The 27,034-nt window shown below is 42.3% G+C and overlaps 1 protein-coding gene and 1 long non-coding RNA gene across 8 annotated transcripts in view; one reads left to right on the top strand and one right to left on the bottom strand.

Moving 5' to 3' along the window:
* The window catches only part of LOC308371943 (putative E3 ubiquitin-protein ligase HERC1), a 75,954-nt gene extending 61,541 nt beyond the window's left edge, over positions 1-14,413 (bottom strand). For all 7 annotated transcript variants that reach the window (XM_080846995.1, XM_080846996.1, XM_080846997.1 and 4 more), the window contains exons 1-10: positions 13,769-14,413; positions 8,649-9,637; positions 6,620-6,715; positions 4,341-4,523; positions 3,538-3,849; positions 2,978-3,074; positions 2,639-2,782; positions 1,027-1,154; positions 618-762; positions 173-344 (exon numbers count right to left, since the gene is read on the bottom strand). In XM_080846995.1, coding sequence (XP_080703121.1) covers positions 173-344; positions 618-762; positions 1,027-1,154; positions 2,639-2,782; positions 2,978-3,074; positions 3,538-3,849; positions 4,341-4,523; positions 6,620-6,715; positions 8,649-9,602 — 2,231 coding nt within the window. In that variant the 5' untranslated portion in view covers positions 9,603-9,637; positions 13,769-14,413. The remainder of the gene's footprint in view (positions 1-172; positions 345-617; positions 763-1,026; positions 1,155-2,638; positions 2,783-2,977; positions 3,075-3,537; positions 3,850-4,340; positions 4,524-6,619; positions 6,716-8,648; positions 9,638-13,768) is intronic.
* LOC308371946 lies at positions 13,043-26,326 on the top strand. Its single transcript, XR_013968814.1, has 3 exons — positions 13,043-13,128; positions 25,857-26,016; positions 26,124-26,326. It is a non-coding gene; the product is annotated as an uncharacterized lncRNA (long non-coding RNA).
* The last annotated feature ends 708 nt before the right edge of the window (positions 26,327-27,034 follow it).

Genomic DNA, 27,034 nt, shown 5'->3' with positions numbered 1-27,034 from the left:
CTGCTGTGTAACTAAGAGAAGGGGAGTGATAGTCCATTCTGCTGTGCAAAGAGAGAGTAAGGGGAATGATAACCTCTTCTGCTGTGTAACTAAGAGAAGGGTAATGATAACCCATTCTGCTGTGTACCGAGGGAGTTAGTGTATTGACTCCCTATCCCGCTGAGGTTCTTACCTGTCTGTAGGAACTGCAGTCCAAGCCAAGCTGTGGGAGGTGCCTGCAGTGATCTGCTGGATAGCCACTCCCTCTAGGCCAATCACCTTCTTAGGTTTGGTGACGGGCGTGGAGGTGTGGCCCTGCCCACACTGGCCCATGGCATTGTTGCCCCAGGCATAAACCTCGTTTTCTGGAGAACAACAGAACCCCCGTCACAATCAGACTACAATGAGAAGAGAGAATCGAGCTAAAAAAAATACTGCCAAGTTAACTGAACGCATCACTACTGAGAGCATATCTGAATCGGTAATTCTAAGTAATGCAGCTTTACTCCAGCAGACAAGAGCATCATTTAAGCACACAACATCACCATACAGCACGGCCAAAGTGGCTCTCTTCACTTCCACAGTCAGAGTGGAGGAGGAGGAGGAGAGCCACACAGAGCTCTGTGTCTCTCACTCACCATGAGACAGTGCCAGACAGTGGCTATCCCCACAGGAGATATCGATGATCTTGGTGATACTCAGCTCCTCAATCAAGCGTGGCCTAAGTGATGTGGTCTCGGATGAGCCACAGCCAAGACAGGAGCCACAGCCCCAGGCAAACACCTGCAGCACACATGGGACATTTGTGTGTACTACAATGTTTGCACAGCAAGAACCTGAGTATTGTGAGTACATACTACAAATTCTAAGAAAGTGAATGCTTGCTGCTCTGTGACTGTAAAACATTGACAGTCAATCATTTCCAACAGTAGACAAGAGGGTTAGTGTTTGTGTGTGTGTGTGTGTGTGTGTGTGTGTGTGTGTGTGTGTGTGTGTGTGTCCGTATGTGCATGTATGTCAGTATGACAGTGAGAGTGTTTCCTGTACCTGTCCAGCGGAGGTCAACGCGAGAGAGGACTGACTGCCTGCACACACTTTCCTGATAATATATCCATGCAGAGCCTCAATGACCTTGGGCCGATACACCCGATTAGTATCTCCATGACCTAGTTTACCTAGAAAGGGGGGAAAAAAGGAACCTTATACTCACAGAGCAGTCTTGCCCAATTACAAAATGTTTTAGATACGATGTATAGTTACAATATACCCAATATAATATAATAGCTTTCAACCTCAGTAAGTAAGTTAGTCATGTTGGAATCCAATTAGGGTTTGTTTCACAAATGGAAAACGATCACCGCTATAGTGACTTAGCTAATGGTGTGGAAGTACAGTCTGTTGATTTCATTAAACTGATGAAACATCAGTGACGTGCAGTCAGGGTAGGCAAGGTAGGCACTGCCTACCCTGACAAAATTCAAACGTAAAAATGTTTATTAAATCATTTTATTTAATAAACTTGTATTTGTATTTGTACCGAGTATTCTTGTGATTTATATATGCAATACATACGTTATTCCAATTGTTTAGACGTTACGATGACAATTGTATCAGTTACACATAAACAAATACAAAAAACCGGTAGAATAAGCAGTGCCTTTACTGTCCATTCATTGTGAACGGCAAAGAAAAAGTCATGTCGCGCATGCGCACTTCGATTCTGTATTTTTTAATATGTACGTCGAAAGGCACAACTCTACTGTGCCTTTGCACGTAAATATGTTATGCCAGTAATCATCTACGTTACGTATCAAACGTGGACCAATTAAAGTCGAGATATTACTGGACATTTGCGCAGCTGATGTCATTACACAAACTAAGCGTAATCCCCGCGAAAATCAAAGTAAAAATGACAACAGCGGTATCTACCGATATTGTGGAACTTAGACATTTCTCTAAACTCAACTTTAATAGAACAAAGGAGTAACTAGCAACAGGGAGGCCTATTCCAACACTAAATGAACTTCTGCAGAAAAAGGGACCAAAAATTGTCGTTTCAAACGGACTGGTATGACAAAAAAGATTGGCATTGTGGCTGTGCTAGTCAGGTGAGTTAGAAACTATTTTGAGCTTAATTTTGAAATAAGTGTGGGGTTGAATTAATGCCGACTGCAAGCCATTTGCTTTCATATTCAATTGAGCAGTGTGTGTTCTCATCTGATCATCTCGTCTGACTGACATACATAATTGGCCGCTGTGCGGATAAAGATGGTTGCATTCTGATGATGGACATTAACTGGTGTGTGCGTGCGTGTGCGAGACTGAGAGTAGTAGGCCACACGATATGTTATCGTGATTGGATTTTTTTTTAATATATCGATCGACCGTGCCTGTGTGCCGCACTTGTACCTACTGTCGTGACGTAGCCTATTAGCCTAAACAATAAATAAGGTAATATGGCTTTCATAACTCAGTGCCTACCCTCGTACTGACTTCACCGCACGTCACTGTGAAACATGGCACCTAATCACCAAAGCAGACTGGCAACCTGAGTGCCACACAAACTGACAGGGACGCCAGAGGCGACGGATTATCCTGTGCCAAGTGGAATGCAGTTAAACAGAGCTGAGCGGCAGATAGTAACGGAAATGGAGCGTACCGTTGTCTCCTCCTCCAAAGGACCATACGATGCGTCCGTCCTGAGCCACTGCGATGGTGTGGGAGCTCCCGCACGCCGCCTGGCCCACCCCGCTGATGTCCTTCACCAGGGTGGGCACGTTACGGCTGTGGCTGTCACTGTGACCTACAGACAGGGCACACACCAGCTCAGTTCCACTGCACCACATACCTGTGGAATGCCAGTCTTAAAGGACAGAGCTTCCACTGATAGAAGGGAACTAGAAATCCTTTACATTCCATCAATCCAACCCTCTGTAATTACATTCTCTATCCTTTGTGGCAGCACTTGACTGATTGAAAAGCGGAGATAAGTGTATACCTAGTCGGCCAAAGTCTCCTTCTCCCCACGTGTAGAGTTCCCCATCATTGGTCACGGCTGCACTGTGCCTGTACCCCGCAGACACACACACGACAACCTGCCAACACACACATCACACACAGCAACAAAGAGCAGTCAATACTAGCATTACCATTGATAATTACCACTGGTGTTAAGGTAAGACTTGTAAGTAGCAAGTCAGTAGTTAAGAACAATGTACCTCATTGTTTGTGAAAATATCTAAATGGGACGGTAGGTTTCATTAAAATTAAAACTGAAAACACTGATTTGGAAATTCTCTTTGACCTGTATTTCATTGAAAACAATACAACAGCAAATTATTTGATGAATTTTATTGCTTTATTTTAATAAAACTAGAAAGCTAGGAAGTGGGACGTTCCCAAATGGGAACTTTCCCAATTACCAGCCGCCTGAAAGCAAATGGAGGAAGAAATAACCACCTCAGTGGTCCTGGGAGTGAGGGGACAAACAGCTTCATCTGTGAAACACATGGCTCACCCACCCACCCAACTAACCCTCCAGCTGGCGTGGGGACCCACCTTTCCCTGCAGTGGTCCCTGGATGATTTTGGGGTACTTCTGGGTGGCACTGTTCCCGTGGCCCAGCTTCCCGTAATCTCCGTCGCCCCAGCTGAATACCTCGCCCTCACCCGTGACCGCCAACGTGTGCCCGTCTGAGCCCTTGGAGGACGACACCTTGCGCATGCTACGCGGCGGGTCTAGCACCAGCTTCTTGGGCATGGACTGGTTGTTGGAGTCACCGAGGCCCAGGCGGCCATAGCTGCCCTTCCCACAGGCCTTCACTGAGCCGTCAGCCGACACAGAGAAAGTGCAGTACTGCCCCGCCTCGATCTGAACACAGAGCGCGCACACACACACACACACACACACACACACACACACACACACACACACACACACAAGACAAGTACAGCACGGACACAGTGAGACAACAGAACACAGAGACATAAAAAGAAGCATAAAAAGAACCACACAAAAGTACAGGAAGAAAGCACAGTCCCATTTTCATAAACAGGCAGCCACACAAAGCACAGACATAGAATGAGCTCTCCCACACAGACCATTAGTGGTCCAGTCTCACACAGGAAATTACATTAGACCCAACAGAGCCCATTTGTCTCCATTGGGCCACACATAATATAATTTATCAATAACATCCCGTATCTATGCTTCCCTCCTCCATAACTGTATTTCAGAGGCCTAAGCAAAGAGCTGCCCCAGGCTCTCAGCCACTGTGTCCAAGAGTACCAGACCAGGACTAACTGGATTGGTACTTAGAGCATACTGGCAGCCGTGCCATAACCAGAGGGTCCCGGCCTCACCATTTGGGCATCGCTGAAGCCTTGTGCCAGCTTAGGCTGCAGGATCTTCTCCAGAGTGCCCTCAGCCAGCTGGTGGCTGCTGTTGCTGCCCCACACGTACACCCTGACGGCGTCGCCCTCCGTGCCCGCGCTGCCCGTGCCCGTGCTGCAGGAGCAGAGGCAGTTGGAGGCCAGGTTGCAGATCTGGTGAACAGATGGCTCATAAGGTCAAGGAGAAATCATACAGTTCATAGAATCATACAGCTACAGTGAGGAAACAAACCACACCAGTGAATCACACAGAACAACATTCCAAGGTATGGACTGCTTTACGGGTCAAAGGGTTAACCCAAACTAATTTCCTAACATCTATCTATAAATCCAGGAATCTCTGTGTGTCTGTCAGTCTGTCTAGGGCGTATCTCCCTGACGGTAGTTACGTTAGTTATGAGATTTCGCATGTAGCTTACGCATGTCATGAACCTGTGCATCCTTGATTTAGAAGATTTTTGAAATCATAGTTTGCGAGATATTTGTATTTTACCATTTCCCGTAGGCACTAATGGGTTATTGTTTCCCGTAGCACCGAAATGACATCACAAATTACGTCACAAACAATATTAGCGGTATTAAAACTATCCTGCCTTCACTCAAAGTTCAGAATAGCGTTGGATACATTAAGGAGGTCCGCATTCAAATTCTTCTTGGTGAACAGATACAGACTTTTGCTCAGGTAATCTTAAGACAGTGATTGATTGTATCTATTCGTTTCCTAAGCTTCTTTATATTACGTTTCAAAGTAATGTCTACAGTTGTACAGTCATCTAACAGACAGGGAATAGTAATCCACGCGTAATCCAAACGCAAACGATAAAATAGAAATATCTCGCGAACTATGAATTCAGAGAGAGAGTTGTATAGAGTAAAATTCATGCGTTTTGCATATGCCATGAATAAGTGCTGTAATCACAGTTACATTTCAACCATGCTTATGAAATGAGTTTGCCAAGTTGTAAGTCAAATAAGTGCAGAAATGTACTGTAAAAATACGCTATACTAATAAACAATATGAATATTTTGATAAGCCTCGGAGGCTTTCAGATTGTCCATTGCTTTCCCGTATGTTGCTATGGAGTCCACGAAATACGCGCAAATCTCGCTGTAAGTTATGTTGGGCCCACGTCGTCATGTTATCCTCCCAGTCCTGCACTGAATTCGGGTGGGGGATAGTAACGCCATCTCCAGGCAGAGTATTTAAACTGTGTTCCCATTTTAAGGACATAATTAGATTACGATCTGTCTGAGAGTGGGCTGTCAAAGCTAGCATCATCGAAGTCACACAGTACAGTACAGTACATACATTCAATAAAATGAACCTACATTTGAGTCCAACTACATGTCCATTTATGGTCTCTGTATACCTTTGAATCACACACATAATGTCAACTATATTTGTATTTCGGACCATGTGTAAAAGCATTTCTTTGTGGATATGAGACGTGGATCATACATACAGTACAGTACATACATTCATTAAAATTAACCTACATTTGAGTCCAACTGCATGACCATTCTTACCCTACACTTACCCTTACAATAAAGAAGTGATCCTATTTCAACCATAACTTCATTTAAAATTATTTCTTTCTTTATGACATTTAGTTTATAGTTTAGACAGCAACTTTGACTTCTATATTCAACTGCATCCATACATAATCTCAAACTTTATTTGTTGGTGTATCTCCAAAAAGGCTATACAACATTAAAACATTTCTTAATGAAAAGGAAACATGCATCACAATAATACTTCAGTGTAACCTGTACCTATGTGGAGTGCAAATATGTCTTGCTATTACACTACCCAACAGCTACACCAACGTCTGCTAACACTACAGAATGCATAATTCCTACGGGCACTGCACTAGTAATCTAAAATCATGGGATGTAGTCTGGGACCAAATTTCATTTCAGGCAAGGAGAGAGCTACAGGATGGTGGTCATGGGAGCACAGAATTCACAGCCAGAGAGATTAGGATTCAGATGTATGACCGCTGGATGAAGGCATACAGTCACAGAGTATTAGCCCCGTAGGGCTGAAGCTGCCTGCCAATGCTGAGCGCACAAGACTGACACTTCACTGACCGCGCTCTGACAGGCCTCTCTCCGGAGGGCCCCAGTAGGGCTTGTTCACGACACGGTGACAGTAGAGTGAAGAGAGAGAGAAGTAGAGAGAGCCTATGGGAGCCTTAGTCATAGTTTATCTCACATACACACACACACACACACACACACACACAAACCTCTTCAAAGAGGCACAGGGCCACGTGGGAGAGACTGCAGAGGCCGTCCGCATCCTTCTTCAGTACCTGAGTGTTGACTGATTCACCTCTGAAACCCTGAGGGGGAGAGCAAAACACAATGTAGCCGTCACACACCTCCCGGGGCAAGGGTTCAGAAACCAGGTGTTACATCATCAAAGGACAGGTGACCATCCTGTAGTTAACCTCACTATTAGTGACCCTTATGCATTTTTCTTGTGTACAGGGGGAAAAACAAAAAGAAGAGTTATCCATTAGACTAGAGTGTCAGTGACCAGAAGGGTTTAGACCATTCCCTTCCAGTAAAGAAAACAAGCTACTCTGACCTTCTGCAGGTTAGAAACCTAAAATGGTGCTCTATTGGGATAAGAATGACCCAATCTTAGGGGATCTAAGTGAAGATCAGAAAAACACACTGACAAACATGATTCTATCTCAAATGAGAGTCATTTAAATAGAGTTAAGCATTCCTTCTCTAGGTGTGTGTGTGTGTGTGTGTGTGTATGTATTTGTGTGTATGTGTATACATATAGCATTGTTCTACAATTTAGAGATTTTCATATTCTAAAATAAGCTGTCACTTTCTATGAGCAGGCAACACAAAAGCTCTAAGTGCTTTTGAGCACAAAGGCGGTATATAATGTTGCCTGCTACACCTCACACAAGAGGTGGCGATCAATAACGGTGGAGTCCTTCACAGCCTCATCATCCATAAAGGCTCCTGGTGGAAGGTTTCCCACTGATTAAGAGCAGAATAAATCAGACAGCCCAGAGCCAACACAGTGCAGAGTTGCGAGGCAGATGGCCAAAACATCAGTCAGACCAAAGGCAAAATTTGATTTAGTGAAAGGAGAAATGTTTAGGCTTGCTGACTCCTTGCACACACACACCTACACAGGCAGACACATATACACTCACACACACACACACACACACACCCACAGGCAGACTAACAGACACACACACACACACACACACACAGGCACGCGCACAAAGGCAGACTAACAGACACACACAGACATGCGGACACAGGCATGCGGACACAGGCACACACACAGACACACGCACACACGCACAAAGACACACAGGCACGCGCACAAAGACACACGCACACAGACACACGCACACAGACACACGCACACAGAAACACAGGCACGCGCACAAAGACACACGCACACAGACACACGCACACAGACACACGCACACAGAAACACGCACACAGACACGTACGCACGGTTTTCTGAGGAGTCTGTAATAATCCAAGCACATAGAGTGACTGCTATTAGATGCTGAGAGCTGAGTGCCTTCTTTAATGTGTGGTGGGCAGCTTGGCCAAAGTGCTTTTCCATGCATAACTATAGCACTCACATTTCCCGTCATTCAGAAAAATTCAAAAGGTCAGCCTTCTCCTGCATCTGCTTCTTCCAAAGCAGCCTCATTCTACAAACATACTACACCCTCATTCTACATACTACATCCTCATTCTACAAACATACACCCTCATTCTACAAACATACTACACCCTCATTCTACAGACATACTACACCCTCATTATACAAACATACTACACCCTCATTATACAAACATACTACACACCCTCGTTCTACCCTCATACTACACAATCATACTACACCCTCATTCTACAAATATACTACACCCTCATTTTACAAACATACTACACCCTCATTCCACATACTACACCCTCATTCAACAAACATACTACACCCTCATTCATCAAACATACTACACCCTCATATAGTTCAGGAGAACAGTAGTGAGATGCATAACTTATGAGTATAAACAATGGTGTCAAAGTTATTATTTATAAAGTTATTATATTGCTGTATCTTTATGGTTACTATACTGCTTACTTCAGTGGTTGCACTGACAGACAAGGGATTTTGTGTGGGCTGTAGATTGTGTGTGTGAGTCACACAGGGAGAAAGTCATTGAACGTTACTCTACACACCCTTCAAAATCAATGGACAGATGGAGGAAGGACACCACTTACCGAGTACTGCCTCATCTGAAGCAGGGTCTGATGGATAAGATCGTACCCAATGCCCCCTCCCTCGCCGGAGGAAGAGGAGGAAGAGGCGGCCAGAGCCACCTCCACCCACTCCAGCAGGAAGCGCAGGGAGCCCCTCTGCAGCGCCAGTCCCAGCAGCAGCTCCAGCGCCAGCCTCTTGCCAACGCGATCCGCCCCGGAACCACTCACGGCCGTGCGCTTCAGGAAGTCGCCCACCTGTGCCAGGCAGTGCAGCCCCACGCTGGGGATCTTGTTCTCGTTGGCCAGCGAGAGCGGGGGCAGGGAGGCCAGCACAGAGGAGGCGGTGGCCAACACGTCGTTGCAGAGTTCCGCACCCGAGCTCACACCCGTACCCGTGCCCGCCCCCGTGACCTCCTGGCCCCGCTGCCAGTTCTGCTGCAGCAGCGCGAACAGCAGGCTCAGCCCTGTCCGCACGCCCATCTCGATCAGCACGTCCGTGCCCGACCTGGCCCGGGGCCCCGGCATCCACTGCTCTGCGGCCGGCTCCAGCGCCCCGCTGTCGGTCCCGCTCTGGGCCGGCTGTGGCAGGGGAGCAGGGCGGAAGCGCTCGTGGTACTTGCTGTGGAGGGCATAGTAGATGCGCTGGAGCACCACCAGCCTGTGGTGCAGCGCCAGGGCGAAGGGCGTGCAGGCGAGCGAGCGGCGGGCCAGGCAGCGCTGGGCCAGCAGCAGGGCGGACAGGTACTCCTCGCGCTCCTCGGCCGCACTGCTCTCGTGCTGGAAGTCCGGCAGGCGTGGCCCCATCAGGTCCTGCACAGGCTGGGCCAGCGCCACCACCTCCTTACTCTGGAGGAGCTTGGCATAGAGCGTGCCCGCCCCGCACCGCGTGGCAGTCTGCACACTGTCCTCCGCTGCCCAGGCGCTGTTCAGGTGCTCCTGCCACTTCAACATCACATGGGTCTGGCAAGGCACCATGACTGTGCATTATCCACGGAAACTGTGGGCCACAGCTGCAGGGGCAGAAGGTGAAGTTATTATGTGACAGTCGTCTAACAGGCTCATTCATATCAAGACATATTAAGGCCAATTAATAGCAATAATTAAGCATTTTTTTGACTGGAATTAGGCCTAATTTTACATCCAGTCGCCCATTGCAAACGAACAGCTCTATGCCTTTATTAGAACGCTAACATGAAGATCAATACAAGTAAATAAACAAATAAGGCCTAGGATTTTTTTTTTTGTGTGTTTCCTGTTTCCCGACCGACCCTAGTCTTTTTTGGGGGGTGGGCCGCGTTTCCCTGTCGATCTCCAAAAAAAAAAAAACACATCGTTAACAGCCCTGTTTCCAGGTTTGTCCAAACAGTAAAGGCTGCATGTGCTTTCTTTTACTGTGTACGCATGGCAAGTGTGACAGCGCCGAAGTTGCGTAGTGGCCGCGAGCGGTATTGCAGACAGATAGAGATTTCAAATTGGATATGAAAATGAAATCTGAAACATAGTTTCAGCGTTAAACTAATAAAATAATTGCTGTCTGTGGTTCTATATGGGCTGTGGAAATCATTTAGAAAAATTATAGTTTGAGATGAATTGATAATTGATATAATTGAGAACCCCTGGTTAAATGTGTTCTTGGTCACATCAATTTGAAAGCTGTGTTTGATTTAATTCAATTACAACTAGGCCCAACACAAAGATAAGCTGTAAGTGCAGTTTGGAGTCTGGACAGTCTTTTTCTCTCAACGCCTCAATAGGTAGAGCTTGCCTTCACCAAAACAAAGGTCGGTGATCTTAGGCCTAAAAAGTTTGGGGACCACTGCTTTAGAGTTCTTTGTGATATTTGTGAATTTGTGATGGAATGATATTAATGAGTTTGTGAAATTACTTTTGGATACTTGAACTTTTGAAAAATAATAAACAAAAAAAACTGGAAAACTCTGACTCTGAGCTTGTGGCCATACCCACGGATAGACGGTTACCGGGGGCTCGGTCATTCACAATTGCAAAAAAAAAAAAAAAAGATAATCCCTACCTACCTACCTACCCTAATTTTTTCAGGGCTGAAACAGGAAACAACATTTTTTTTCCTAGGCCTAACAGGAGCCCATACATTCATTCCAGTACCCCAGAGTCCATTATGACAATGTGAGACTGGCAGGGAGGAAGCTTTCTAATCTCCAGCCAGTCAAAGCAGTGAAAACAGCATTCGGAGCTAGTGGTTGGAGGCATTTCACTCCAGGGTGTCTCTCATTAATATGAGAAAAGAGCGGCACATTAGAACCATATTGTCATCATCCTGGGTGGAGAACAAATGAGGTCACTGGGTCCCACTGATACAGGCACTGTGGCAGGATAATCAGCAGCACTCAATCTAATCTCGCACAGTATGTCTCAGAGTGATTAAAGCTGCAGTGATGAGTGCAGAACAAGTTCAAACTCTGACTCTACAAGACCTCCGTGTTGAAGTATTCTCATTAGGGATTGTATTCGATTCTATTAATTAGCATGCTTTCAGATATAGGCTACCACTCATAACATAAACCACCAGAGAGCATAATACTGCATGTTGCCTATATCTGCCAGTAGGTGTGACTGATCAGTTTATGGAGTCAGTTTATGAACAGGTCTCACTTATGTTATGAAGTCAGTTTATGAACAGGTGTGACTGATGTTATGAAGTCAGTTTATGAACACAGGTGTGACTGATGTTATGAAGTCAGTTGATGAACAGGTCTGACTGATGTTATGATATCAGCCAGAGGCTCACCTAACGGACATATCTTCTAAGGGAGTGTGATCTAGCAGTAATCGTGAATACATTCTAGGACAGTGTCACATGAACCCCAAACAGCTGGTGCACTATCCAAATATGTCACCCCTCGTACTACAGCACTCAACCCCACTGTAACACATGCCCTCACATTCCCAAAGTTCTGCTTACATAGAATTATGTCAATTCTTCAACTGCTGAGACAGGCGGCAAATGGTTCCTGAACATCATTTGTTGTTGATCAAAATGTGTAAAATGTTCAGTGATTACTTTTAAAGTAAGCATACAGAGGTGCAATTCAAACATACTAAACTGACGGGAAAATTAAATGCAGACCAGCCAGTCTACACATTATTTTTCCTACACCCAAAAGCAATGCAATGTAAACAAGCTCTTAACATGCTGACCTGTACTTGGTGAGGATGTTAATGTTAAGTATGATCTAAAGAGTATGGATTGTATTTCGGGCGAAAGAGGAATATCCCTACGCAAACAGTGCATCAAACGGTCTACTTTATCACCTGTGCGACTAAGGCCATGGACAGAGACAGACAGACCCCAAAATAAGAACAAAATGTAAAACGTGGTCTTTCCACTGTCCCGCTTTTGCCAACCCCACTGCTGTGGTGTGGGCTTCAGCCATGACCCAGCACAACAGATCTCTCCTCATGGCTCAAAGGTATGTGAACCGGTTTCTCAGACCCCTGTGATAGCCAAGAACTCAGCACTGGCCCCACGCACTTATAAATAAAATAAATACAGTTTATACATGTTTTTAAAAAAATAATAATAACAGGAAGCTTTTTTTAAAGTCTGTGGTAAAACTCAAGGCAATAGAGTACCTTACATTGTGACTGAACACATCTCCTTGTGAAAATGTTTAATGAGAACATCGAGCCAAGACCAGAAAATCTAATGACAGGAAACTTATTTAGAGGAGAACAGTTCAGGTATAAAGATTATATTTTAGCAGTGTTTACTGTATTAGGCTTGTCGGCGGTTAAGCTTATTATTTACTATGGGAGTGCAAATGTAGGTGAAGGTAAGGTTACATGTTACTAATAATACATCCAAATGCTAAGAAGACCCTATAAAGTTGAACAGTAATTTTACACCATGATGTTTTGAAAAGCTGATATCACCCTGGCCCTGAATATCAGCCTACATTAGCCTATAGCCTACCTAGTTTGATACTAAACAACAAATTATATAGCAGTATGGCCACAAACTTCTCTCTGAAGCTATAAACAAGGACTTTCAATATCAAAAAATTGGGGCACCAAATCAGTGAAGGGAAGGCACTTAAACAATGACTTGCTGAGTTTTAGCAGGGAGTTATAATTTCACATGATGTTACCATCACTGACTGAGGCATACAACATTTGCTTGGCAAACATTCAGACCACAAGGCCCACTCTAAAGACACTTGCATGAAGAGGGCTGAAACCTTTGCAACATAATCTTTACGGTTTGCTTTGCCTTGATAAATTGCAGATTGTACATTATAGATTTCACAATGATATATATATATATATATCATACTAAACTCCAAAATACTGCATGTCAACCTGCACACGAAAGCCAACGCCTCTTGGGTTTAAAGGTCGTGCATCTTCAGCTAGGCTACCTGATATCATATCCACACATAAAAATGTGTAACCATCCAGTTACCCGATTAACCAATGTCTCTCGAACCTGAATGAAGCACACCAGAGCACAGTTCAAAAACAGGTAGCTAGTAAACGATTGTCTGACAGAGCATTCAACATGTTCTAAATGTAAAGTCGTTCCTAGTTCATGTAAAATCATTGTGTGGGTTTTCTTTATTCGGAAATGTTATTTTTATATTGTCTGCACATTTAATGCAAAGCGCAAAAGGAAGTGCATATCCATAACGTTACAATGTTGCGCTACAATTCCGTAATAGGTTGATGTTACAGTATTTTAAAGAGTGCTACGTCGCTAAATAGCAAGTCCAAGCTACAATGCTCCTAATGCTTTAGTAGTTAGTTATCTAACTGGCTAACTGCAAATGTACCTTATATTGAAGACCAAATGATGACAAACGGTGTATTAGCATATATTTGTAAGATACACTCGATGACGGGTTTGGTTTGTTTACTGGCAGCACCAACCTACCTAGCTAGATAATGTACCATCAGCCTAGCTGCATAGCTAGCGTAGCAGGCTACCTGGCTTCCCTTCTAGTTAGCTAGCTTATCAGAAAACACCCAAGAGTGACATCACTGAATTTATGATGTTTTGAAAATCTGACAGTGTTTACCTTAAACGTGAGTTATCCAAGCATCTCCCGGGACAGCCACAGTTACAATCGCTTTACAAACAATACAAAATAGAGGGCCAATCTTACCTCTCTTCCCTGCGTCTGTCATTCACACCCAGTCTGACACTGCTTTCTTTAGCTAGCAAGCAGGCTAGCTATAAAGCTGTGCTACAGGCTACCAAACCACTGCCCTCTGCAAGTAAGATTTTGGTGCACAAACAGGGGCGAAAGGTTTTTTAAACAGTCATTGCTAAGAAACAGGATAACTACGACTGAAATATTTGCAATCGATATTTTTAAACCCAAATCTCCTCTTGTCTTCCCACAAAAAGCCGGTGAAGTGTTGCTAATATCAGAATCTAAATAACTACGATAGCTAGCTAGCAGTAGGCAACGGGACTGTTGCCATGAAAAACAGATATGGAATCATGGAATGTACGGAAAGCGCAGCCCGTTGGGTACTATGCGTTCAGACGCCCGAACAGACGTCACCACGCTTAGAGCACCCATTTAACTCTTGCAGAAGAGGTCAATACGTTTTATGTGTTGTTGCAATCATTTGGAAAACTTGATTCTCACATCATCTGTGATTTAAAATGTAATAATCCGACCCTTTTCATTCAGATTGGTCCAGCTACCTTAAACTGAGCCGTCACTCACAGCCTGATGCCTGTTAGGACACTAATTCATACGTTTTAAGCACACAGGAACAGTGTAGGCCTACAAGACAATTTGGAGCCCTTCAATTCCCAAAACATCGGATGGGATTTGATAAGATATGGTGGACTATTAGGCCTAGTGGTAATATTAGTGGACCCAGGTCGAAACAGCACTTAAGCCCTATAAAAGCCCAGGGAAACCCTAGTAGTACAGGTCCTGGGGAAGATTTGTATGCGCTTCATTTAGCGGAGAATATCTCAACTGTTATATGCTAATATTACCCCCCTGAACAACTTGTGATGTGTGCCAAAATCTTTATCCGGGACGAAAGTCCTGAAAATGACCACTATAGTTGACACTATAATCACACTACAGGTAAATGGGACTTTTTTTTCCTTTATAGATATCCTCATAAATTTCTACTAAATTAATCTTTAACTTAATAGAAATACTTTTTGTAGTACACTTAGTCTAAAAAATAATATTAAAATATGCAAATGAGGCGATATCTCATTATATATGCGTACATACAGTATAAACCCTTGAAGCTACATATTTTCTTAGGTGATCACAATGTTCACAATGGTCAAAGAACAGTTACAACTATTATCTATTACAAACAACTAGCAACATACAGGATACCGCAAGACCTCCAACTGTCCAATGACATCTTCATTAAGAACCGACCACAAATATGGCAGGAGTTTTCTCCTATATGTTTAAGGGGAAAACAACCTATCACCTGAAGACTGATGTAGTCTTTCAAATTCTGCATAACATCTTTACCGAGGGCAAGGAACCAACACCTTTTCATGTTAATGTGGCTCAAGAAGTTCACAGTCTGTTGACCTCGCTGAACGTATCATCACTACAGTAGGTAACAACAGAATACCTCTCCCTGCTGTCCCAGAAGCATCAAGCCCATTAAATGGGGCATTGGATAACTTTGACCACAATGAAAGCACCCTGGCAGGAACAGGCTTCACACATGATACCATCCTTGTACTCTTCCAAAATGTTCCAATCAGTGTAGAGAAACCATCAGCGGAAAGTGAGATCTCTGCCAGGTCCGTTGACACTCAGAGCGACCACAATAAAGCTTCTTTATTGCCAAAAGATTATCAGGATCAGGCCAGTAAAAGAGCGCGGGGAGATACACACTGACTATAAGGTATCAGAGCTTACTCCAAACACAAAGAGCTCCACTATTGAAGCTTCAGAAGTCTTAGATATTTCGAGGGACCCCTCTTCCACAACAACTGACGGCTATGCCAAAGCAACCGAGTCCACCGAGTTAATAAATTCCGAATATTTTTTGTGGATTGTCAATTGCTTCTCCAAAAAAGTTACACATGAGAGTGACAGTGACCCAGAATTTACAGCTGTGAGAAGTGCAACTGTGAATGCCAACTTTCATCTAACCACCAAAATTCTTACCCCCATCCTTCCTTATCCAGCAACAACATTTGATGCAATCTTCCTTACAATGATTCATTTTCAGGATGTGCTAAAACAGAAGGGAGATGCCTATGGTGGTTTGTGGCCCGACGAAGGTGTGTACCGTATTGCCAAGGAAATCCAACTTATGAAACCAGACCAGTTTAATAATATATTCCTGGGTCTAGGTGGGTTTCATATGGAGGACATTGTATTGGCCTGTCTTGGTACATACCTGGAACCCTCTGGAATTTGGGTTGTTCTAGTTGAAACAGAGTGCTATAGTACTGATGTCATTAAGAACGTGATCTCCGGTTCTCACCATGCTAGGGAGCATTCCTCTCCAAATACCCTGACAGAAAACCAGAGATATAGGCACTGCAGGTCAACTGGAAGTCCCAAGAGCCTACAAATGAAGAGTGGAACACCAAAAAGGGGCTTTCTGACACCATCAATGCAGCCTTTCAAGACTACCTTAAGGAACAGGCATTGTAGTCCCAGTCCTTTAATTACTGGAGCTCATATGTTTATGACCTGTTCCCAATTTTGAGGGATCTGACCAATTCTCTGCGCTCTGGAGACTGGATTCTCTACCTCTGTGCAATGGAGAGGGCAACTTCACGGTTCTTCTTTTTTTGGGAGAACAAACTACTGTCGATGGACACCATTATTCCTGCAGGACTGCTATCAACTGAAGGAGAAGTTCCCACACCTCTACAACTCAACCATAAATGGTGTATTTGTTGTGACCAGGCACTAGAGCAGTGTTACAACCGGCCTGCCAAAGTGAGGGGAGGGATAATTGGGGTCACCAGGAAGAAGGAAGCAGCAGCTCTTTGGGGAATCATCAAGCAAAAAAAAGACCAGTATGTTGATCTCCTAGAGATGAGGGATCATGTTGGAGGAGAACTCTCGCGTCATCATGTCTTCAATCGAGCACTACAACTAAAATCGTAAACATGGTGCAACACATCGAGGAATATCTCCTCAAGGTATGCAGTCCTTTAAGAGACCAGGGTACGCTTAAGAATGTTCTCACTGGAGAAATTGCTCTCATCATCATACCCAGACCTGGATTCCACCAGTACCTGGACCTGAAGTGTTACCTTGCAACACAGAAACCTGCTGTTTTGTATTTTTCACTTTAAGTTAACGTTCCAATGATAATAGCAAGGTTGGATATAAAATGTCTGTATATCAATTAAATGCTTGTGTTTGTATACAATTGTATTTATAACCCCCCCCCCCCCCCCCCCCCCCCCCCCCAATACACACACACACACACACACACACACACACACACACACACAGCATCCACCTTTGACATCTACAGACACAATTAGAACTATCAAACCAGAATTCTTACACTGTAAGCATTGTGATCACCTAAGAAAATCTGTAGCTTCAAGAGTTTATGTACGCATATTTAATGAGATATTGCCTCATTTGCATATTTTATTTTATTTTTGAGACAAAGTGTAATACAAAAAGTATTTCTATTAAGTTGAAGATTAATCTGGTAGAAATTGACGAGGATATCTATAAAGGAAAAAAAAGTCCCATTCACCTGTAGTGTGATAAAAGTGTCACCTATAGTGGTCATTTTCAGGACTTTCGTCCCGGATAGAGATTTTGGCACACATCACACGTTGTTCGGTGGGGTAATATTAGTCTATAACAGTTGAGATATTCTCCTCTAAATGAAGCGCATACAAATCTTCCCCAGGACCTAGACTATAGGCCTTAAAAACATCACTGAACCCAAATTGCATGTATCCATCTCTGTGATGAAAGAGTTATATACTGTTATTTCGCCCATCATATTTGTTTCAACGATTAATAGGCTAAACCTCTAAATAATGAAAAAATAATAAAGAAAATAAATATAGTGACAAATATAGCTGCAAGCAGCGATGTGGTGGCCAAGCTGGTCAGATGACCCAGAAGAAGCCTTTGATACACTTAAAAGAGGCTATTGATATACTCAGCAGAGGCTGGATTCGAACTGATGAGGATGCCAACGACAGGACACCAATCACCAACTCACTTACCTAGTGAGCTATTTTCGGTGATGGAAATCACACAGTTCAGTTACTGTGTCAAAATAGAAGCGTTTTTTCCTGTGGCAATGGTTGTCAAATTTGGACCAAGTTTAAACTGTTTTAACAGCTGTAATTCAGTCCTATCTATATAATTGTTTCTGATGTCATAGAGTGCGTTAAACTCGCCTTGATCCAGTGAATCCAAAGATACCTCATTTGGAAAATGTGGCATATTGTTCAAAAGTAACATGTATAAACACACCTTCAACTTTGACCCATTGGTGGCGCTAGAGGGTTTGATGAGAGGACTGGTCCCAATAAGTGTGCCAGATTTCACAACTTTTGACCATACGGTTCTAGGGGCTGCCATAGACCACCATTGCAGAAGAAGATGTACAGTACAAACATAGCTGCAAGCAGCGATGTGGTGGCCAAGCTGTTCAGATGACCCAGGAGAAGCCTTCGATACACTCATAAGAGGCTTTTGATATACTCAGCAGAGGCTGGATTCGAACAGATGAGGCAGCCTACGAACTGATAACACTTCCCAATCAAAAGTTAGAAGATAAATAATCGGTGACCTCTTCATACTCTTCCGTGACTTTTGCTGCCTTCTGATTCTACCAGACTCTCTATTTCAATCTTTCTCATCATCCAACCATTGAAGCTCTTCCAATACTGCTGTTACCGGCTGTTTCTCTGTTTTATTTTAAGAAGCCATAATGATGTAGAATAAATGTGCTTCGTTGTACATCTGCATTTTGTTATAGAACTGTCTAAAACTTGCGTGGCTAAACGGCAAAACAAATGCACGTGAATTACTGATTACATCCCACCTTCTCTGTTGTGCACTCGGATATCTTTGCATCTCATTGGTCTGCAGTCATGATTGACACACGTGTGGACCAGTCAATTAGTTTATGTTTTCCACGTACAGACTTAGCATAGTTTACCATAGCAACCATAGGCATCTGATAACAACTGAAAACTAGAAAATGCATTTCCTGAAGGAAATACCAGTGCATGAAATGCAAAGGTTAAGAAAGGAAGAAGAAAAGAAAGAAGAGTGAAAGAAGGAAAGAAGAAAGGAAAGAAGAGTGTAAGAAGGAAAGAAGAGTGAAGAAAGGAAAGAAAAGTGGAAGAAGGAAAGAAGAGTGGATGAAGGAAAAAAGAAAGGCAAGAAGAGTGGAAGAAGGAAAGACAAAAGGAAAGAAGAGTGGATGAAGGAAAAAAGAAAGGCAAGAAGAGTGGAAGAAGGAAAGACAAAAGGAAAGAAGAGTGAAGAAAGGAGAGAAGAGTGGAAGAGGGAAAGAAGAAAGGAAAGAAGAGTGAAAGAAGGAAAGAAGAAAAGAAAGAAGAGTGAAGAAAGGAAAGAAGAGTGGAAGAAGGAAAGAAGAAAAGAAAGAAGAGTGAAATAATGAAAGAAGAAAGGAAAGAAGAGTGAAGGAAGGAAAGAAGAGTGGAAGAAGGAAATAAGGAAAGAAAGAAGAGTGAAAGAAGGAAAGAAGAAAGGAAAGAAGAGTGTAAGAAGGAAAGAATAGTGAAGAAAGGAAAGAAAAGTGGAAGAAGGAAAGAAGAGTGGATGAAGGAAAAAAGAAAGGCAAGAAGAGTGGAAGAAGGAAAGAAAAATGGAAGAAGAAAATAAGAAAGGAAAGAAGAGTGGAAGAAGGAAAGAAGAGTGAACAAGAGTGGCTCTGGATGAAGAGATAAAGAGAGTGAAAATATTGAAAAAAGGAGATAAAAATGGAGTGAAGAAGAGAGATTGAGTGTGAGAGAAAGTTGACAGAGAGAAAGATGGAGAGATGGAGAGAAAAAAAAATAGAGAATGGATGGTGTCTTAATGTTCCTAGTTACAGTTAAATTGAGAGGGACAGAGAGAGAAGAGGTTCTTTGGATTTGGCACAGGTGTCAGTGAAGCATACTAAGGCAGAAGGCAGTAACTTCTATGTTAAAGCTCAGTGGTATGATAACAATGGAATAATGACCCTATTAATTAATCAGTAGGAATACTATTTCATTTATCACAATTACCAATACAATGATTATCACACACACACACACACACACACACACACCATTGAATTATCACATTAAGCACATAAAACAATGAACTTGAATTGTCACATGAAACACATAAAACATCTATGTCAGTCCATTGGGGTGTTGTGTGTGTGTGTGTGTGTGTGTGAGAGAGAGAGAGAGAGAGAGAGAGAGAGAGAGAGAGAGAGAGAACGATAGAGAATGAGGCCCATTTTCCCCCTCCACATGCCCCCGCTCGCCAAGCGAAGTTACCCGATTTAGATGCACCTTTTTCGGACTAGCCACAGGCACTGGGTGGGGGAATAGCCCGATAGCTTAGCATATCTGCCATGCAATTCTAATGGTAATGCTACCTAGCTTGGTATGCTAACTGTCGGTAGCCTATACATCGTGAAATCAACCAAAATACTGATGTCACTGGCTTTAATTTGATAATGGCATGTTAGTAGTACATTTGATATCAGTACATTTGTTTAATTACTGCTGATATTTTACAAATACGTCAAAAACTAATTTTTGACCAAACTTGAAGTTACGGTCTTTTGCCTTAGCACGGCAGAGTAAAGCACAGGTGCAAGCCAGTTTAAAGACCCTATTATGATGTCATAATGGCCCAATGTAAGTCAATGGGAGAAATTTATATTCGTTTTTCTTTAATATCTTAAAAAGTATCAAGTTTAGAAAAGTGAAAAATACATAGCATAAGTGTCGTTTACAAGACCTACGCGACAAAGTTTGAATGAAGTTTCTACGTTAAGTGGTTCGGGCTGAATTAATCGCAGAAAAAGGTAACAAGAACTAGAAAATGCATTTCCTGAAGGAAATACCAGTGCATGAAATGCAAAAGTTAAGAAAGAACGAATAAAAGAAAAGTGAAAGAAGGAAGGAAGAAAGGAAAGAACAGTAAAAGAAGGAAATAAGAGTTGAAGAAGGAAAGAAGAAAGGAAAGAAGAGTGAAGAAAGGAAAGAAGAGTGGAAGAAAGAAAGAAGAGTGGAAGAAGGGAAGAAGAAAGGAAAGAAGAGTGAAGAAAGGAAATTAGAGTGGAAGAAGGAAAGAAGAGTGGAAGAAGGAAAGAAAAGTGGAAGAAGGGAAGAAGAGCCGAAGAAGATAAGAAGAAAAGAAAGAAGAGTGAAAGAAGGAAAGAAGAAAAGAAAAAGGTAAGAAGAGTGGAAGAAGGGAAGAAGAAAGGAAAGAAGAGTGGAAGAAGGAAAGAAGAAAGTAAAGAAGAGTAGAAAGAAGGAAAGAAGAAAGGAAAGAAGAGAGGAAGAAACAAAGTAAGGAAAGAAGAGTGAACAAGAGTGGCTCTGGATAAAGACAGTAAAGAGAGAGTGAAAATATTGAAAGAAGGAGAAAAAAGTGAAGCAGAGAGATGGAGTGTGAGAGAAAGTAGAGTGAGAGTGATAGAGAGAAAAAAAAGTAGAGTATGGAAGGTGTCTATTAATATTCCTAGTTATACAGTTGAATGGAGAGGTACAGAGAGAAGAGGACCCTTGGAGGCTTGCTGCAGGTGTCAGTGAAGCACAGGTGCAAGCCAGTTTAATTACCCTATTATGATGTCATAATGGCCCAATGTAAGTCAATGGGAAAATTTAGATTCGTTTTTCTTTAATAACTTAAAAAGTATAAAGTTTAGAAAAGTGAAAAATACATAGCATAAGTGTCCTTTACAAGACCTACGCGACAAAGTTTGAATGAAGTTTCTACGTTAAGCGGTTCGGGCTGAATTAATCGCAGAAAAAGGTAACAAGAATAAGAAGAAGAAGAAGCCTAGGAATAACAATACAGGGCATTTCATGCACTGTAATAAGAAGAAGAAGAAGAAGAAGAAGAAGAAGCCTAGGAATAACAATACAGGGCATTTCATGCACTGTAACTAGTCTTGGGTGCACGCGTTGTGTCAGACTGACAGGTCAGTCAACCTATGATATTGCAGTGGCGGTTCTACAGGGAGGCCTGGGGTGGCCCGTGCCCCCGTAGACATGTACTTGGCCACCCCTGCGGCCACCCCGTGCTGACCAAATAAAACAAAATATGAATTTATTATGATTTTACACCAAGCGCCAAAAGCGGTACTAATGCGACGCAACGTTCCACACGGGTAAATTAAAACAGCGCACTGTAGTTTGCCATGTGTGGTGCTTGTTGGAGAGAAGAGCTACGATTTAAATGTTTAGCTCGCTCCCTATCATTAATGGATCGCTGGGTCTTAAGCTTAAACTGGTAGTCTGCCTGTGCCTGTAGTGGTAACCTAGTGATGATATACAACTGTCTACCGGCTGAGCTGGTGATTTTTCTGCCACATGAAGGCAGAGAAGATTTTTTTCAAGAACCAAAAGATGGAAATATCCTATGCCTGTTGACTTTCCCAGATGTTATGTGAATACACAGACATCCCAAGTCTCCCTGAAGTTCCGGGAGTCTCCCGCATATTGATAACGACTCCTTGATGCCCGCAAATTACTTAAAATCTCCCGGAATCTAGAGCGAGCGAGCCAGACCGCGCACAGACGTGATCCAAACCGCGTTAGCGTCTGTGTAGCGCGCTCACAACAGAGAGTGAGAGGGACCTAGAGACTGTGCGTGTGTGAGGCAGTGTGCGTGTGTGCCTCAGGAGCATCCTGATTTACCTGTTTCGGTAAGTCAACAAATGAATTTTCAGTGTGGGTGGGCTTTTATCTCTTCTCCCGACCGAATTAATCAATAATGAAATTAATCAGTTCAGTGTATCTAGGAACAGGGCACAGGGAGAGTGCCCCCCAAAAAGAAAATGTAAGACATTTTACAACAGACTATACAAAGGTGTACATACCCCTGTCTTATAAAAGTAAACCACAATTACAGTCTTGCACACTGTACTGTCTGTAACAATGATTTCAGCATTGCCCATGGTGGGTTAAATGACTGTAAAAAAGACTTGTTGTTCATTTTGTATGGCCCTACCTCTCTTGCACTCATTCTTATAATGTTAAGTTAAGTTATACATGTTTATATGTTTTTAAAGTAATATTTATAATTTTATAATCTTTAAATATCATTTGTTGCAGGTTTTTTTTATGTGCCCCCCTGGTTAAACCCTGGCCCCTCCTTGGCCCCCCTAGTAAAAATGGTCTAGAACCGCCACTGGATATTAGTTACAGGTTCGCGTATCTTGCTGGCTGATTGGGTTATCCTGATAAGCAAGGGGTCATTGAAGAGCTTAGATGATGGCCTTTCAACCGTAGATATACAGCTTTTAACCGTGTACAACACAAGACTTGCCTGAACCGGAAGTAGTTTCCATTTAATCGTAAATGTACCTGTACTCTTTTTAGTTGTGTGGGTTTATCATGGAAATTATGAATAAAAACATGGATTAATGTGGATAATTATGGTGTTGTTTTACAGTTTGAACTTTAGGGTAAGTGATTCTACCGTTTATTTCCACCAAACTTATTAGACTGCACATGAAGATACATTACGCTATAAACTTTTGAAAACTGACGAAAATGGTTTTTACAGTGCATGAAATGCCCTGTATTGTTATTCCTAGGCTTCTTCTTCTTCTTATTATTCTTGTTACCTTTCTCCCATTGACTTACATTGGGCCATTATGACATCATAATAGGGTCTTTAAACTGGCTTGCACCTGTGCTTTACTGACACCTGTGCCAAATCAAAGGAACCTCTTCTCTCTCTGTCCCTCTCAATTTAACTGTAACTAGGAACATTTAGACACCATCCATTCTCTATTTTTTTTCTCTCCATCTCTCCATCTTTCTCTCTCAGTCAACTTTCTCTCACACTCAATCTCTCTTCTTCACTCCAATTTTATCTCTTTTTTTCAATATTTTCACTCTCTCTTTATCTCTTCATCCAGAGCCACTCGTGTTCACTCTTCTTTCCTTCTTCCACTCTTCTTTCCTTTCTTATTTTCTTCTTCCATTTTTCTTTCCTTCTTCCACTCTTCTTGCCTTTCTTTTTTCCTTCATCCACTCTTCTTTCCTTCTTCCACTTTTCTTTCCTTTCTTCACTCTTCTTTCCTTCTTACACTCTTCTTTCCTTCATTCTTTCCTTCTTTCACTCTTCTTTCTTTTCTTATTTCCTTCTTCCACTCTTCTTTCCTTCCTTCACTCTTCTTTCCTTTCTTCTTTCATTATTTCACTCTTCTTTCTTTTCTTCTTTCCTTCTTCCACTCTTCTTTCCTTTCTTCACTCTTCTTTCTTTTCTTCTTTCCTTCTTTCACTCTTCTTTCCTTTCTTCTTTCCTTCTTCCACTCTTCTCTCCTTTCTTCACTCTTCTTTCCTTTTGTCTTTCCTTCTTCCACTCTTCTTTCCTTTCTTCTTTCCTTCTTTCACTCTTCTTTCTTTTCTTCTTCCTTTCTTAACCTTTGCATTTCATGCACTGGTATTTCCTTCAGGAAATGCATTTTCTAGTTTTTTTTTTAAATCTGCTACTTGTGTCCACGTTTAGTCGATTTAGGTTCATTATACATACTTTTGACATGCACGATCGTAAAGCCAGTGGTCTTGTCGTTTGTTTGACATATAGTTTGTTTACTTTAGTGAACATTGATATTACGCTAGCTTAACAGTAATAGCATGAAGATTTAAATAGAATCTCGGCCCGCCGGCGGGCCAACAGAGTTTAAGAGGCTAAACCGTTCGAACAGCTGTAATTCAGTCCTATTTTGACAAGTCGAGGTGATTGTGGTCTGAAGATAATCTGTGCCAAATTTGGTGAATATTTGATATTCACTAAAAACTTTATATTCATTCTTCTAAAACTGATTGTTCAAATCCTTGATTGTGATTGGCTAAAAGCCGTTGTAAAATCCAGCATTTCCTTACAATTTGACCTGATAACATTCCATATTACTGCGCAGCGAATGACAAGGCATTCATATAGCGCATACCCAGTGTTCCATCTGGCTGTTGCGTTGCTTCAAGGGTTGCGTGGCAACGATTTATTTAGGAACTATATTTTTTAGTGGCGGAAGAATGACGGTTTATCATTACAGTGCATGAAATGCCCTGTATTGTTATTACAGTGCATGAAATGCCCTGTATTGTTATTCCTAGGCTTCTTCTTCTTCTTCTTCTTCTTCTTCTTCTTCTTCTTCTTCTTATTCTTGTTACCTTTTTCTGTGATTAATTCAGCCCGAACCGCTTAACGTAGAAACTTCATTCAAACTTTGACGCGTAGGTCTTGTAAACGACACTTATGTTATGTATTTTTCACTTTTCTAAACTTTATACATTTTAAGATATTAAATAAAAACGAATCTGAATTTCTCCCATTGACTTACATTGGGCCATTATGACATCATAATAGGGTCTTTAAACTGGCTTGCACCTGTGCTTCACTGACAGCTGCGCCAAATCAAAGGAACCTCTTCTCTGTCCCTCTCAATTTAACTGTAACTAGGAACATTAAGACACCTTCCATTCTCTACTTTTTTCTCTCTCCATCTCTCCATCTTTCTCTCTATCCCTCTCAGTCTACTTTCTCTCACACTCAATCTCTCTTCTTCACTCCATTTGTATCTCCTTTTTTAAATATTTTCACTCTCTTTTTCTCTTTCACTCTTGTTCACTCTTCTTTCCTTCTTCCACTCTTCTTTCCTTCTTTCACTTTTCTTTCCTTTCTTCACTCTCCTTTCTTCTTTCCTTCTTTCACTCTTTTTTCCTTTCTTCTTTCCTTCTTCAACTATGATTTCCTTCTTTCACTCTTCTTTCTTTTCTTCTTCCACTCTTCTTTCCTTTCCTCACTCTTCTTTCTTTTCTTCTTTCCTTCTTTCACTCTTCTTTCCTTCTTCCTCTCTTCTCTCCTTTCTTCACTCTTCTTTCCTTCTTCCACTCTTCTTTCCTTTCTTCTTTCCTTCTTTCACTCTTCTTTCTTTTCTTCTTCCTTTCCTAACTTTTGCATTTCATGCACTGGTATTTCCTTCAGGAAATGCATTTTCTAGTTGTTATTATTATTTATTTTTGATTCCTGTTTTTGATTCCCTTCCTGTTAGACCGATTACCTGGTGACCATTGGTGGGCACAACGCCCAAGTCGCAACAAGGCGAATTCTGGTGACACTGCTTGGGCAGGGTTTGGCCCTCTTAATGAATTGGAGTGGCACTCATGGGAAGTGGCCATTTCAAACGTCAAAATTAAGGCACATCGTAAAAGGTAAGCTACCTTTATAGTATTACAAACATTACATTAAATATAAAAAGACACCGTTCTACCCAACACCATTCTAGTTGTTTCATACCTATTTGCTCTTTGCTTTGCAGAAGCTGTTAGAAAAAGTTGCCCGCAGAACCCAAAAAAGGAGGAGGAAATCAAGGTATGGCTAAGGAATGCACGAGACAGAGGAGGAGGAGGACGGGAGGAGTGCTTCCAGAGGCAACTCACAAGGAGGGAAGAAGATTAATAGAGACACACACACACACACACACACACACACACTTGCATCTAATAAAGTCATTAATTTGAATTCCTTTTGTCTATTGTACATTTTCTGACAAGTTGTTAGTAATGCTGTAAATGCATCCATTTTGGATTTGCAGAATAAATATATTTTTCCTAAAAAGAATATATATATATATATATATATATATATATATATACTATAAAATATAAAAATATTCACTATAAATAAGTGAAAAATTAGTGCGGGCTCTGTGAGGGCTCTGTGTGGGCTCTGTGAGGGCTCTGTGTGGGCTCTGTGTGGGCTATGTGCGGGCTCTGTCAGGGCTATGTGAGGGCTATGTGAGGGCTCTGTGGGCTATGTGAGGGCTGCCCACGCAGGGCCAATACAGCGGGGCCAACGTTTTGCCAATGAGCAAAGTCTTACGGGCCCCGCGCGGGCAGCCCTCACAGGGCCCTTGTGCCAGCCCAGAGGGGGCCCGCATGGGGCCCGTGGAGGCTTGCTTGCTGGGAGGGCTGCCATAGACTCCCATGTGTGTAGCCTAATAATAATAAATAGAAAACCAATGGGTGGCTTTCGCAGCTTCGCCACCAATAATAAATAGAAAACCAATAGGTGGCTTCGCTGCTTGGCCACCAATAATTATCACCATGAAAAAGTCCTGTATATTGTTTTATGTCATAGTTGTTTTAGTATGTTTTAATTGATTAATAGCCTACGTAGGGTAACTAACAAAACATTCCACCCAAAATAGTTTGGATCATTACCAAACAA

Source organism: Sprattus sprattus (genome assembly GCF_963457725.1).
Source record: "Sprattus sprattus genome assembly, chromosome: 11".
Classification (NCBI taxonomy): domain Eukaryota; kingdom Metazoa; phylum Chordata; class Actinopteri; order Clupeiformes; family Clupeidae; genus Sprattus; species Sprattus sprattus.
The sequence above is the reverse complement of the archived record's forward strand: the minus strand, read 5'-3'. Positions and strand labels throughout refer to the sequence as shown.